The sequence below is a fragment of the Vigna radiata genome, chromosome 7, assembly GCF_000741045.1.
Source record: "Vigna radiata var. radiata cultivar VC1973A chromosome 7, Vradiata_ver6, whole genome shotgun sequence".
In the NCBI taxonomy this organism is placed as follows: Eukaryota; Viridiplantae; Streptophyta; class Magnoliopsida; order Fabales; family Fabaceae; genus Vigna; species Vigna radiata.
Window position 1 is genome coordinate 38,216,143 of NC_028357.1, and position 15,078 is coordinate 38,231,220.

The 15,078-nt window shown below is 32.7% G+C and overlaps 1 protein-coding gene across 3 annotated transcripts; it reads right to left on the minus strand.

Annotated features, from left to right (window-relative positions):
- Positions 1-2,337: 2,337 nt before the first annotated feature.
- Positions 2,338-11,500, minus strand: LOC106768486 (DEAD-box ATP-dependent RNA helicase 37). Of its 3 annotated transcripts, none has more exons than XM_014653665.2 (7): positions 11,340-11,500; positions 10,055-10,982; positions 9,876-9,959; positions 7,700-7,942; positions 7,050-7,217; positions 5,380-5,493; positions 2,338-3,338 (listed from the first exon to the last, which is right to left on the minus strand). In XM_014653665.2, exons 2-7 carry the CDS (start codon positions 10,811-10,813, stop codon positions 2,856-2,858), a joined length of 1,851 nt encoding a protein of 616 aa, XP_014509151.1. In that variant the 5' UTR covers positions 10,814-10,982; positions 11,340-11,500; the 3' UTR covers positions 2,338-2,855. The 3 variants fall into 3 exon arrangements, with proteins under 3 accessions (XP_014509151.1, XP_022639332.1, XP_022639331.1); XM_022783611.1 differs by having other exon boundaries at positions 2,856-3,338; positions 10,055-10,895; positions 11,340-11,497; XM_022783610.1 differs by having other exon boundaries at positions 2,856-3,338; positions 10,055-11,054; positions 11,340-11,497.
- Between the last annotated feature and the right edge of the window lie 3,578 nt (positions 11,501-15,078).

Below are 15,078 nucleotides of genomic sequence, written 5' to 3' on the forward strand. Positions count from 1 at the left end.
ATTTATACTAAAACTTTTAAATAATAAAAGATTAAAAGTATTTTATAAAATCTCTATCTTACTTAAAGATTTTCTAAGATTTTACAAGTTACATGTGCTAATCATGCATTAGAATAAGTACTTCACTTATTGTATGAGTTTCAAAAGTTTAATTGATCAATTATTCAAGAATCTTTCGAAAATACATAAAATTGGTTGACTGCAAAATATATTATCAATTTAGTATTTATAGAATGGTATAATTTATTTTCTTATATATCTAAACTTATGGAAAAGTGATTAATTGAAAATATCGTTGCAAAGTCATGCACAAGTAATTAATTATCTTAAGATATCAATGGTTTATTTAAGCATATATGGTTTGTAATGTGTAAATATAATTTATTATCATAAGTAAATATCATTAATTAATTTTTGGTTGAATCCAAAGTGGATTGAAGAACCATACGAGTGTTTATTATCTCTGTTTCGAAAGGTTTATATAGCAGTTTTTGAAATTTATCATCACAACATCTTTAACAAACTATAAATTCTATGCATACAAAATAAAGAGGTCAATATTCTTTTTAGTTCCTAAAATTCTAAAACTTTTTTTTAGTAAGAAAGTGAAACTCAAGGATTGTTTAAAGCATAAGCAGAAGTATTTATTTTGTGCACAAGTTATTCATATATTTCACCCTTCATGTCATATCTTTTCACATTCTTTGTTATGAGATTATTATGAGCATGTAATTCACTTTTCCACGTGTGGGTAAAACTTTTGGTTTTTCAAGAAAAGTTTTACATACCCATGTGAGTTGTACTACTAATATTGCCTCTTATATTTTGTGTAATATTCTAACCATTTCTTTTAACCAAATAACACGTTACCACATTAAATAATTTAATTAGAATGTCATGGTAATTTCTTTGGTAAATTTAATATTTTCATTAGGAAAAGTTAAATCTCATCTCCCCGTGAAAATATTTGTGAGATTGATTAAAAGTCATTCCCGAAAACATTGTTTCCTATAAATATTTTTTTCTTAAAACTAAAAAGGGTTCTTTTACTGAAGCTCTTGTAATTTGATCTTGATCTTTCCATGTGTTTTAATTCCTTCTTATGTGTGTGTCCTATCCTAGCCTTTCAATTTATATCATCTAGTAGGTCTTAAATAACTCACCTTTAATTATAAATTTAAAAAAAAAGAAAAAAATTGTATTTCACATCTTGATCTGTACGTTTCCCTAATTTAATGAGTCTAGAAGAGAGCTAATCGTTGATGGCTGAATTAAAAGAAAGAAAAATTTATATATATATATATATATATATATATATATATATATATATATATATATATATATATATATATAAGGTATATCTTTTTAAGTAATTTGATCATTAATTATATGTATATGTTTGACATCTCCTCCTAGGATAGACACTGGCTTTTATCATCCAACGTAACTTATTTTAGATAAATGCTAAGATTATTTGTCCTTTGTTAAGGAATAAGAAACTTATAAGAGTGTATAAAAAGCACTCCTTCATAACTTTTATTTAAAACTACATATATGTTTATAATAAAAACTTTCTTTTTAATTTCTTAACCAGTTCTTAAGGATAATGATCAACACAAACCAACTTAAACCTTAGAAAGTAGAAAAGGAGAGTTTCACTCACCAATTTATAATAAAAGTTCAAATACATTATCATAGAATTACTTGCAAGTGATGGATATTGAAAAGAAATAGAATTCTCTGTATACCTTTTTGCCACACGTCTAAGGTTCAAGGAGTTTGAAAAGACGTAAATTAGTCGACTTAGATTAGAATAGAAGTATATGTTATTGGGCATTATAGGTCTCCTATACTAATCACACCCACACATCATAAATAAGGGTCCCCTTTTATACGTAATTTTTCTCCACTCAAGTATCTTTCTATATTAATCGGAATTATTGACTTCATCATCAACTTGGGATACATGGTCGGTCCACTTCTTTAACCACCACAAGCTATCTTGAATAGACAAGACAAAACGATCATAAATGTTGTCCTTCAAATACAACAAATATGAATATTTTAATAATTTACAATATCAAATTAGAGGACAAAGAATCACTACTAATTATTTCTTTTATTGCATTTAAAGACGAAAGATCAAACTGGGAGTGGGAATGCATTAGAAACAAACTTTCTTTCATTAGAGACATTAAGAGTAAAAATTGGCAAAGTATATATCCAAAACAAAATGCCAAGGAACCGTGTTACTGCTATTGACTCGTTCTAACCTTGCCCTTGGTCCAAGTTAACATCACCCAATATATGTATGATACAAAGAACATGTAAATAAACTAGTCACCAGATGCACATTGTATGTTCAATTAATTTTCGTTCATTTCAGCCACCACTATAATATTACAAAAACCTTTGCCCATCAAAGTGGGGAAATATTGAATTTAAACATAAAATGGGTTGAAAACTGGAAAGAGTATGCTTGAGAGATGAGTCAGATAACCATGATAGCCATAACAAAAGGCTCAAATTTCTCCCCAGGCATAATCTACAACCAGTCATCCACCAAAATCACCACCCAAAATGAAGGGGTCAAAAAGTTGTCGACCAGAAATTCCTAATATGTTAGTAAATCTCCAATTCCTACCAACATTACACAATCTTTATTGATGTGCCAACTCGACCACATACACAAACCCATATCCCTCACAATGATTAGCACTGTAAAATAGTACAAAATGACGGCTTGAAACAGAAGTGAATTGAAGACCATTAAAACGAGGGGAGAAAAATCATCCTGTAGGTGTGTGTATTCGCACCTATACCTAAGATGGTGTAATGATATGAAAAGAAGAAAGTCAGTCCCAGGCACTAGTGACGCCTGGACCATACCCTCCAGCATATCCACCAGAACCTCCATATCCACCACTGCTGTTTCCTGCACTGTAGTAATCTGAAGAACCCCTGTTAAACGAGCCCTCTCTCCGAAAGTCTCGACTACCAAACCGACCACCTGATCGGCGGTTTCTCCCTCCACCATAAGACCGAGCAGCATACCGAGAGAGCCAAGCAGGTACTTCTTGATTTGCTTCTTGCATCAGATCTGCTAAAGCTCTAGCTAGTGATGAATTGTTATCATTAAAGAATGCAGTTGCAAGGCCTTTCTTTCCAGCTCGCCCTGTTCTTCCAATCCGGTGTACATAATCATCAATATCATTTGGCAGGTCAAAGTTGACTACATGAGCAACATGGGGGATATCAAGACCACGTGCAGCAACATCGGTAGCAACCAATATGGGGGTGTTGCCACTTTTAAAAGACCTCAATGCTAATTCTCTTTCCTGCAGGTATTTCAAAATTGATAAGCACAGTAAGACAAACAATATGTATAAACAATAATTCGATGTACAGTTAATTAACTAGGGGTGGCAAAGCAATCCATTTGCCCATCATCAATCCAGTTCACCGTGTAAATCCATCCAAAAAAAAACCTCGATCAAATTCATCCAATTTAATGGATGGTTAATGATCCATCCATTATTTCTCATAACAGATAAAAAAATACTCCATTTTTTTCATAACTAAATCTTTCTTAAATTTCTTTTTCTAATTTTTTTTCAAAAATATAACTTTGAATTTGTGTTTAAAGAAAGTACTTTTTAATTTTTTTCAAAATATAAATTAAAAATATATATTTAACTTTTACGGATGGATATATACATCAATGAAAAAACTAATGGATGAGCCAGATTTGATTTCTGTCAAATAGATTGAACTGGATTATATCAAAATTTAAATTAATTGTTTTAACTAATGGATTTTTTTTATTCAAACTGCTATAATCAAATAATCCATCCAGTTTTCTACCCGTACAAACAACAGATAAATTAGCAAATGCTATAAAGTTAAAGCATTTGATATGAGGGTAACAGTTGAATAGGCATTAAAACCGAACCATGACCTATTCATGAACAAACTGGGACAAATAAGTAAGCATACAGATACTTGTAAGATCCAATCACAACATTAGAGAACAAGTGCAAAAGATAATCAAATAAAGGTTTCCCAAGAAAGCATAATAATTTGATACTTCACAACATTGCCTGTAGAAAAAACAATACAGGAATAACCACTTCATGACTGTTCTTGAAATGTTTGGCCAGTGTATCTTGCAAGGTTAGAGATTCTGTGTTTTGTATTTTGAGTCGAAACAAGTTTCATAGGCATGCACTAGACAGAACATTGGAATTCAATAAATTGCAGGAGAACCATGACAAATTAGTTTCTTGTAATTCTAAAGGAAAAATGATGAAACCGTCTATTTGATGTTTCAAGCCATCCGAGTATAAACCCCCCAAAATGTTCAAACCAATTTCATTGACCATGGAAGCCTTCTTGCCCTCTGTTCAGGCGAAAGTATTTTCACACATTCCCGATCTTCTCTTCTCCAACCTTATTTATCTCACTTTTGACGTGCTTCTTTGTTATGGTCCATTTGTTTCAAAAGGAAATGGTAAAGCGGGAAATGACTGGTGTAGAGAAATGAGCAGAGAAAGCATTCCTTGAACGGTACAAAAGAAGGTGGTGAAGAAAGAAGCCACTTTCCATTAGTTCTCACATGTTTTACTTTACACTTAAACTTGAGGAGAAAAGAGTGAAAAGTGCAACAGATATTGTCATTTTCCAAAATTACACCTCATCTCTCTTAATAATTTATATGTATGGGTAACTTTGTAATTGTACAATTACTTAACTTTAACCTGTCTTCTTATTTTTTAAAATGATAATTTTCTTGTCACTCTCTTCAAACGAACAAATACAGTTTTTCACTCTAGTTCATCTCACTTTCTTTCATTTTCCTTCCCTGCAACCAAACATAGGACTGACGAGACAGCCCGATTGGTAATTCTTCCTAAAGTTTATAGAATTTATAGTTTTCCTTCACTATATGCTAGGGGTGCCTGTATTGCTGTTGCTTAAAAATTTAAGAACTGGTTGCTAAAATAAATAATTACTATAAAGTTCAAATGCAACAGGTCCCTGAGTGAGAGGCAGGATACAATGGAGAGCACAAGTACAAATGCTCTAAGAAGTCCGACATGTTCATTTTCTGGGCAACAACTGCCCATGAATTACATTTTGAATGTGAATTTTGTTTGTCGGATATAATCTTTTTTCAGTAAGTGAGGACAAATCTTAATCTGTGCAGAATATTTTCAACCAGCAGGCATTGGTTAGAGCTAACAGTTGGAAAGTGAAAAATAAATCATTAAAAGAAAAGAGAAAAAAGGAATGTGGAATGTCATTCAGCTTTCAATATAACAGTGTTTAGACTCATAAATATAGGAGCTTCTGCTATTAACATTCGTGCAATAGACTAACCTGCTGCGACCTATCACCATGAATAGTAGTTGCAGGAAAACCATTAAGACACAACCAGTGTTCCAGTGAATCAGCTCCCTTCTTTGTCTCCACAAAAACTAAAGTCAAAGCTTGCTGCAAAGTCATGCACGAAATAATCTTATAAATGATGATTAAGAAAGAGTTTACTCTTAAAGAAACAATCTCGGAAACACCGACTCTGACATGAACACAGACACCAAAACACAGTTAATGTCCAAAATATATGATTAACATGACAAAAATCTTAACTGAGAATAAAAATTAATATAATTCACACTGTAGTTAATGTCCATAATATAGGGCACAACGAATTGGCTATTATATATTATTAGAATGACAAAAATATCAATTGACAATTAAAATTTATATAACTCAAACTGTATACGCAAATTTGAAAAATGGAACTGTTTTTCTATTAAAAAAAAGGTCCTCAGTACTTAATAGCTAAAATAACTAGTTATGTCTTATGCAAACAAGCATCACAAAAAAATGTTATTAGCCTCTTAAATTTTATAATGTAAGTTTTTTCTTTTAATTTCTTCTCACTTTTTATGATATCAGTATTTTAAAAGCATTTAGCCACCAATAGGTGTTAGCTCATTCTCTTTACTCGTGTTCAAGTTGTAACAAAGTGATGTCCACAATCTGCCAAGGAGATGTCTGAACTTAAGAAAACATATTTTGACACAGTCCAGGAGAGTTGGACGCAATACAAAGGCACATGAGTGTCAGATATGACAACATTATTCTCCACTAGTGTTGCTGCTTCCTAGAACACAATAAATAACTATACAATGAGAAAACAAAAAATAGATTATCCACACTGTCCGTACAAACCGAAACATAGATGTAGCTTTGCAAAGGCATAACCTCAGTTCAAAAATAACAATACAACATAATCCACGCAATGACCAGCATGTTGCTTAGAATCAGTAAGGCTGTTCTGCATACGTTTCTCAAAAACATTATTTGTTTCACATTTTTTGAGAGTTAGGTATACCCTAAAGTCCTCCATGCAGTTCTATGGTTTGTTGCTTTTGGTAGAAGTTAAGAAGCCAAATTGTGGCAATAAGTCATATGTGCTGTGCTATACTTAAAGGTGTATAGTCAGAGAGTAGAGTTTTTGTATCTTCATGGAGCATCAGATTGACAATTAAATTCTTTGGAAGAAGATTAGATGTTAGTCTCCTTCTTCGGTATAATGTAAAGCTCATGGTCATTTTAGGAGGTCTCACCAAATAATGTTTAGGAGGACTTTGAATGATTTTCTGCCTTCTTACGTTTCCTCAAGGAGCATCTCTAATTTTTTTCATATTTTTGCATGTCTTATAATGTTCTTAATTCTTCTAAGAAAATTATATGCAAGAATAAATGAGTATATGCATCTCAGTAAACAGAACCATCCCAAGTGGGTCAGGATGGGTTCATAAGAAAATAGCCATTGTGAAAAGCTCTGGTGTTTCTTATGGAAAGGTGACACTGGAGTCCATTGTCAGTGACTGGACAACTGACAAAAGCTCCAAGGTAGCAAAGGTAAAGTTGATCATCTTAGATTTTCTGGGCTAAATCTCCCAACTCAGTGGTTTTATGCATTCACACAACTTGTATCAGTTATTGATATATCATTCAGTTTTATGTAAGTTAAGTACCTTTCCCTGTACACCATTTGCCCTCTGTGCATGAAGAAGGTCCATTAGGTGACTTCTCTTGTCAGACTCTTGAACGTACTCAACTCTTTGGACAATTAAATCAGTACTTGAACCCACTCTTCCAACAGCCAGGAAAATATAATTTGAAAGAAAATCAGAAGCCAGTCTCTGCATTTCAACCAGAAATCATTATAATAAAGAGGTCTTGAATTTATAATATATACAATAAATAGGTATTCATGCATTGTTTATAACTCACAAGCCACTTATCGTGTCAAATCAAATTAAAAACAACCTCAATATATTATTCAAAAGACATTCTTTCTGCAATAAGAGGAAGATTGACAGCAAGACCTACGGATGCAAGTATGTGATTCACAAATACAAAAGGAAAAAGCATATTAGAGAACTGAAAGCCTACACTTAAAGGTGAAACTTGCTGCCCTAACACAGAGGGGTGTGTAGCCAGCATTAAAAGGAGCCTATATGCAGGCCCTAAAGACAAGGGGGAAACAAAGGAAGTGGGGAAAAAATCCTAACAGACCCATGAAGTACGAATGGTACAAAATTAAAAACTTGTTTTTTTAAATCACATGCCAGATAAAAGCATGCTTAACAAAAAAAAAAACATATTTCAGATTATATCAGACCTGTATCTCTTTCGGAAATGTTGCACTGAACAACATAGTCTGTCTAACACCTGGTGGAGGCATGTCCATTTGTTCTACAATCTTCCTTATTTGTGGCTCAAAACCCATATCTAGCATCCGATCTGCCTCATCTAAGGCCAGATATCGAATCATCTGCAGTGAAACTCTAGCTCTCTCCAGCAAATCTACCAGTCTTCCAGGAGTTGCAACAAGAATGTCCACCCCTCTCTCAAGATCCCGCAGCTACAGAAAAAATAACATGTTAGGGTACATAGCAGCCAAAAGTTCCTTAACATAGTTCAAAGGTAAACTTTTATAGGTCACTAAGGGTTCCATATTGGATCCATCAAGGAGAATTTGAAACAAGACAGAAACTACAAAAAGAACACATCTAGAGGGATCATTTTCAGGCTCCTTATACAAGGTGCTTGACCTCCAGTGAAAATACAACAATATATAACCACAAAGTTCTTAACCAACCAATACATACACATGCAAAAACTTCTGAAGCACAAAACTGCAAAATTATTGGAAGAATGAATTCATGCATATCCAATAAAGCTCTAAAAGGATGTAACAAAATTTCACTGCTTGACCAACCTAAAATGTGTTTCGGATACTAATAAGATAACAAGATTCACCTTGTACATAACTATATATTATGAAATGTAATGAGTGTAGATGAGGATACAGTAACTTAAAATTGACAATTTAATTTTAATACAAAACATATCAAAGTCTATCAATTTTAAAGTTAATCGATAAAAACATAACAAGAAATACAATTACATGCACAATAGAAGATGCCATACCACCATAATAGGAAAAAAAAATCTGAGACTATCTACATGCAAATGTATACCCCATAACAGTTCAGTAAAATATCCAAACACAATTAAATTAGCATGATGAAAATAATAAAACGTAATGTTTATGGGAAGGAATCACACATCTAAAGGCCCATAGGTAAGAACATGTTCTGTGGTTCTGACAGAAGAATAAAGCCGACCGCAGTGATAGTCATCAAACACAGTCAAGATTAACTTCTTCCAAAAGCAAAGAATATGCAAAAAACTGCAAGCTAATACTCAGACTGTGGATAGGCACATAATTAGCAGTGTATGCCACCGCATACAAGAACAGTAAATTTTTAGTATAGTACAATATACACGGATGGACAAAATTAAAAGTAAGCAAAAGTAAATAAAATCAATCTTCACCGTTCATGTATGTTTGTAAGTCAATATTTGTTGATTCCACCATGGTAGTTAAATAACAGCAGTATGTGAAAGAATTTTCAATTTCAAAACCTTGATTACCATGAGCTATCCCTATCTCAACATAAAACCAGTAAGTGAGATCATTTTATACCGCAGTGCAAGCTTGAAAGATGACTGGGATCATAAAATCCCGCCTAAACTCACTTGAGATATATGACTTGCAACTCATTTTGCAAACCAAACACCCAGGTCATTCTACACTCACTCAAGATTCAGGAGAACTTCTGCACACCCAAATGTATTATAAGCCCTACAGCATCCAGCAAGGACCAACTTAACTAAGAGCTGCCAAAGTTGTGTTGTCACAAGAGCAGCCTTGTGGCCACTAAACACTGCTTTACCGCAATCCAGTAAGGTTAGAGCCCTTTTCGAGGAGAAAATCCCAGTACAAGTTGTAGACAAGTTCTAGGCTTTTGGGTATTTCAATCATTAGATTAGATCACCATCATCCACAAATATTGCTTTATTGTGAAGTTTTTTTAACTGTTATGCACTAAATTATAGTTTATTCTGAAATTCATATTTCAATTTATTTGCAATATAGTGAATTATTGAACTAAAAAATGTCAATATATAGATGATTTCAATGTTTCTTTTAATATCTAAATACTTTTAGTTCTATGTTTTAAAGTTGCTATGACTTTGTCGGCCGTATAAGACATTTTTAGTTATTTAGCATGAATCTTCTGATGCGTGACTCAAATCTCTATTTGATTGACAACCACACTTGTTATACTTGGTTCTCAAATGTGAGCTTTGCCAAGGTGTCTACAGAGATGAGTGAAAAAACTAATATAGATTGAAGTATATATCAAAATAGCATGTCGGGGACTCATGACTAGTTCTGAAAAACAAAGAGAAAAATAAAGAGAAAAATAAAGAGAAAAAAGATAAACCTGCTGATTTATTGGTGCTCCACCATAAGCAACAACCACCTTAACACCAGTTTGGAATGAAAACTTCCTAGCCTCTTCATGTATCTGAAACCAAATACAACATTTAACATACATTTTCATAGCAGAACAATGTTCAACAAAAATAATACCACAAAACCAGGTTAATATAGCTAACTCACTTGCATTGATAGCTCCCTCGTTGGAGAGAGAACAAGCGCAAGTGGATACACAGTACGCACCCCACGAGGTGGCCTCTGGACAGGTTGGCCCCTCATAATTCCACTGATGATCGGGAAACAGAATGCAGCTGTCTTTCCAGAACCAGTCTGTGCACAAGCCATCAAATCCCGTCCACCTAGGGATATTGGTATGGCATGCCGCTGAACAGGTGTTGGCTTCACATATTTGCACCTTCTTATATTCTGATTAAGTGCATCACCCAAGTCAATCTCTGCAAATGTATTCACAGGTGGGGGCACATTTTCACCACTGGTCTCTACCGGAATGTCCTCATATGCATCAAAATTTATTCCTGTATTCTCCTGCTCATTAAATGCCTCTTCAGCATTATCCTCTTCTTCAAAGGGGTTGACTTCCCTGCCACGATCCCACCCACCACTTCTATTTCCCCATCCACCTGGGCGTCCACCACCACCACCATACCCAGAACGATGATCGTTTCTGGGTGCAGGCCAACGGGATCCAGAATTACCAGCAGCACTAGAGCCAACAGAACCAGAAGAAGGACCACTGTATGCTGGGGCTGGGGCTGGGACTGGGGCTTCCGCTGATGGCTGGCGGTTCCTAAGATGAGGAGGAACATAAACTGGTCGTGAAGGAGCTACAGTACTACCAGTTCCCGCATTGTTAGCAGAAAAAGCGGGACCCGAATTTTCAGCTGCAGAATTTGCAGCCAAATCAGCCCATGAAGTTCGCATAGTCAATCACAAATTCTTGCTGTCAACAGCCGCCTTCAAAATTCAAAGGGAATCCCCCTCTTTTCCAGATTCGTGATAAAACCTTTACAATTAGCCCCAAATAAATAAATAAAAACAGTTGAAACGGATAAATACTCTTCAAAACGAACAAAATTGCTCAAAACCAACCCTGAAACACAGCAGAATCTCAATCAGTAACCCTGCAACATCTTTGCATCAGCATATCATACAAAGAAGGAGCCTGCTAGCAGTACAAGTAAAACACAATCAACAAAGGGGCAAACTATGCAAAGTAAAAACTAGACAAAAGATTACAAAGCAATGAATACATGCAAAGAAGTTTACCCCCCTCAAAATCTCAGATATACTATAGCAGAAGCAGACTTGGCCTAGAATACCGAACCAATCACAATGTATTCAAATAACAAGTACGACGGCGACCAAACAAACAAAAAGAGCAGAATACCACCGCAACCGAAGCAACGAAGAACTAATGATATGCATATTGAATAGAGAGAAGACGTACCTGCGTCTGCGTTAGGAAGGTAAAACCCTGAAATGGTGAGAGGAGTGAGAAATAAAGAAGATCCGGAAACCCTAATTTTGGTTTTGGTTGCAGAAAGAGAAAGGGAAGAGAGGGCGCTTTCGGAGTTAGAAACAACAAAAATATCTTTTCTACCTTTTGTAATGTTTTTCTCTCTCCTCTCAATTTCAAAACAGAAGAAAAAAAAAGATAAATGATTAAAATATGTCGTCCGTCTACCAAAATTTAAATTTTATTTTATTATTCTCTTATTGTATTTTTTTTATTTAGAAAACTCTTTCGGAAAAGTGTTTAAGTGTTAATTGTCACTTTAAATAAAACAGATTATAATCTTGACAAAAATTTAAAATTTAAAATAAAAAAAAAAACATATTTTTCTTCTAATAAAATATATTTATTTAAATTAAAAACAAGTTTTTAAATAATGACATTAAATTACCTCGTGTTTGTAATCTAAACTCTAAAATAATTACATTCTCATATTTATCCTTTAAATGATCATTAACTTAAATTTAATTATTTTATATACTAAAAAAGGATTGTTTTATCATTTTATCTCGTATAAAGCATTTTCTCTTTCTTTTAAGTAAGTTTTAGAGATTTTAAAATATGTATTTTATAATTTAAATTTATCACTTAAAATAACATGACTACAGTTGCAGTATCTATTCAATGTAAGGACATGAAAAATTGTTTAAGAATATTAGTGGTTTTTAAAATATTGTATTTTAATATAAAAATTTGAAATTATAAAAAAAATCTATTGATTAAAGTTTATTTTATAAAACTTATCATATTTCTAAATTCTTTTTTAAATTTATCTTTTAACTTTTCTCTTGCATTTTTAATCTTGATTTTCATTTTTTAAGAGAAAATATCATAGAATTGTTTATACTAAGAAATGTTACACACTCACCTAATTAGAATGAATCATAGAGTAAGTTATATTTATTCATTTTAAGATTATTTTGCTTTTTTGAGTTTGCATGTGTGTAATAATACAATGCATATAACTCAATTATGTTCAAAGTGAATATTTATCGATCAGTGATCATCATGATGTGTTTTGATTCTAATTTGGGGTTTTAATATTATAATTAGATCACATTGTGAACAAAAGAGATATAAGGAGCAGTTGTAAATTAGAAGGCTTATTAAGATAAAGGAAGTTGGTATTATTTGTTGTTTTTTATATCTAAGTATATATTTTATGACTATACTTGATGTGAATGCTTGAGGAATTAAGTAAAATTATGAGTGGAATGAATTTGTAAACTTTATGATTTAATTGCATTGTGTGTAATTGAATGTTATTTGAATTTGTGAATGGTTGAGAGTGAACAATTAGTTTATGTGGAGATATTTCTACACTAAATTAAAATCGATTGAGTTATAAAAGAGATAAAAATTATTATTTGATTTAATTGAACAAGTTGAAAAATCATTCCTCCTTCACTTCTAACATGGTGTTAGGACCTAACTATGTTGTCAAATGCTACTTTGTAATGTCAAGTCAAGGAGCTTCAATGGTTATAGCATTAGGTGTCAATCTAAGACCGCCAAACGCTCACATGATAATGAGTTCCAGTGGTACAAAGCGTTGGGCACCTTGTTTAGGCCACTTGACACTCAATTGACAGAAAGCTTCAAAGATAATTAACATTGGACTTTCCTCAAGTGCCTCTAGGTGCGAAGCTGGAACTTAAATTCCAAAAAGCTTTAAGGCTTGAGATGTTCGGCACTGGCTTTATTGTTAGGCATTGACTTTATTGTTAGGCACTGACTTCATTGTTAGGCACAAATAATTGTTGGACACTTGTTTGATATTTTCTCCTAAGTAGCTCTCTGTTTGGCTAACTCTTGGCGCCTGTCGTATCTACAAGGAAAATTTATATATATATATATATATATATATATATATATATATATATATATATATACATATATACATGCATATTTTCTAATGTTTTGTAGAATGAGATGTGAGATACTTTGATAGTTGTGTTTATTTGAGAAATAATTTTATAATAAATGTTTGATGTGATGAGATAATGAAACAAATGCATTGAAATGGTATGAGAAATTGTGAATAATGTGCATAATGTCTTTGTTTTACCCTATATATCATTGGTGCTGTGTATGCATTGATTAAGAGTATCAAGGGTGTAATCATCGTAATTCCATTAAACTTTCAGACTCATGTGGATGATGAAGTTTAAATATAAGAGTTGAATGAGGTCCTATGATAGGATTTGGTGTGGGGAGTTTATTTTTGGCGATGCCATAACAAACTAACCTTATCATGAGAGATTTAAAACTTGGTGAATCTAGGTCGGTCTTGAATTTTATGTCACATCGTTACATGACAAGTACACGACTACATGGTGTTATAAAATTGACAAGTGTATCAAGTCGAACAAGTAATAAAGTTGACAAATCCAAATGTCATTTCCTACAAAGACTCGTGTTGTCCAAACAAATTATGTTTATTCACTAATTAAGGCTAAAGATTTAAAAAGAATGAAAATTGTTGATATGCGTGAAATAAATCTAAATTTGAGAAAGCAATAAAATTGATATAACGAAATTTATGGTAAAGACTTCACTAAGGTTGAGTTCCATGCATTAAATCAATATAAAAACACTAAACAATATACTTGTAATTCCTACTTTAGTATTCACACCATACGTAACAAGTCTTGATGTTTTAGTAACTAGTATAAACTTTAATAACAAATATCCTAAAGTCTTAGCAACCTCTATCGTAAGTCCCTATTACGTTCAATATTTCGAGGTTATGAATGACTAATGATGAATTCTATGTTTAAATGATCAATCAATTACAAGTTTTATTCTAGTATAGGTTTCGTCGTTGTATTTAATAATCAAATAGTCACATATTTACAATAAAGCAATTCATGCAATTAATGTCAAGAATAGAACACAAGAGTAATAAGAAAAAGTAGAAATAACAATGATTGAAGATACATTAGTCCAACTACCGTGAATATGGAGCTAATTACTCCTACATGTTCTAAACATTTATGAAAGAATAACGAGCAATGTCTTCAGCCTTTAAAATGAGCATTCACCCTTTAGGGTGTATTTACTTTTGAATATGGATTTGAGATAGTGTAAATGGATGAATTTAAGTGGGTTTGAGAGTAAAACATGTGTTCTTTTCTTAAGATTTTTTGAGGTTACACTAAGTGTATTGAAAGTAAAGTTTGTGAGTGATTTGACTTATGTGATAGGCTGAAAAAATGTTTTAATAAATATAAAATAAGATTACCAAATTATCTTTGATGTTAAAAGTGATATAAAATGATATTTATATGTTACATTTATCTTGCAAAAAAATATTTGAAATACTAAAATTAAAAAAGAAAACATTGCAAATTAAATGTTTTATGAGGTGGGATTGGTTCCAAGGACATCATACTTGATTCCATGCATGTTAGATAAGTTCCAATGTTATGGGAATCAATTCTCTTATCATTGCATCTCATTTGGAATCGGTAATAAGCCATAGGAATCAAAACATTTCTCATACATGCATCTCTTTGGAATTGATTACAACACTCATCATAATCAATTCCCTTATGTTGTTTTCGCTCCATGGTGGAATCGGTTCCACCTCAATGGGAATTAGTTCCCTCTCCTTCATTTTCAACCACAACTCCACGCCTTGTAGCTTTAACACCAACACCATGCACATGAA

What these genes read in the sequence shown, in the direction of transcription:
- LOC106768486 (XM_014653665.2), bottom strand. Translation starts at nt 10,813, where the DNA reads ATGCGAACTTCATGGGCTGATTTGGCTGCAAATTCTGCAGCTGAAAAT. An exon ending in GAGCACCAATAAATCAGCAG is followed by an intron (nt 7,943 to 9,875) that starts GTTTATCTTTTT and finishes TTTTTTCTGTAG; the next exon opens with CTGCGGGATCTTGAGAGAGG. An exon ending in CAAATGGTGTACAGGGAAAG is followed by an intron (nt 5,494 to 7,049) that starts GTACTTAACTTA and finishes ATGACTTTGCAG; the next exon opens with CAAGCTTTGACTTTAGTTTT.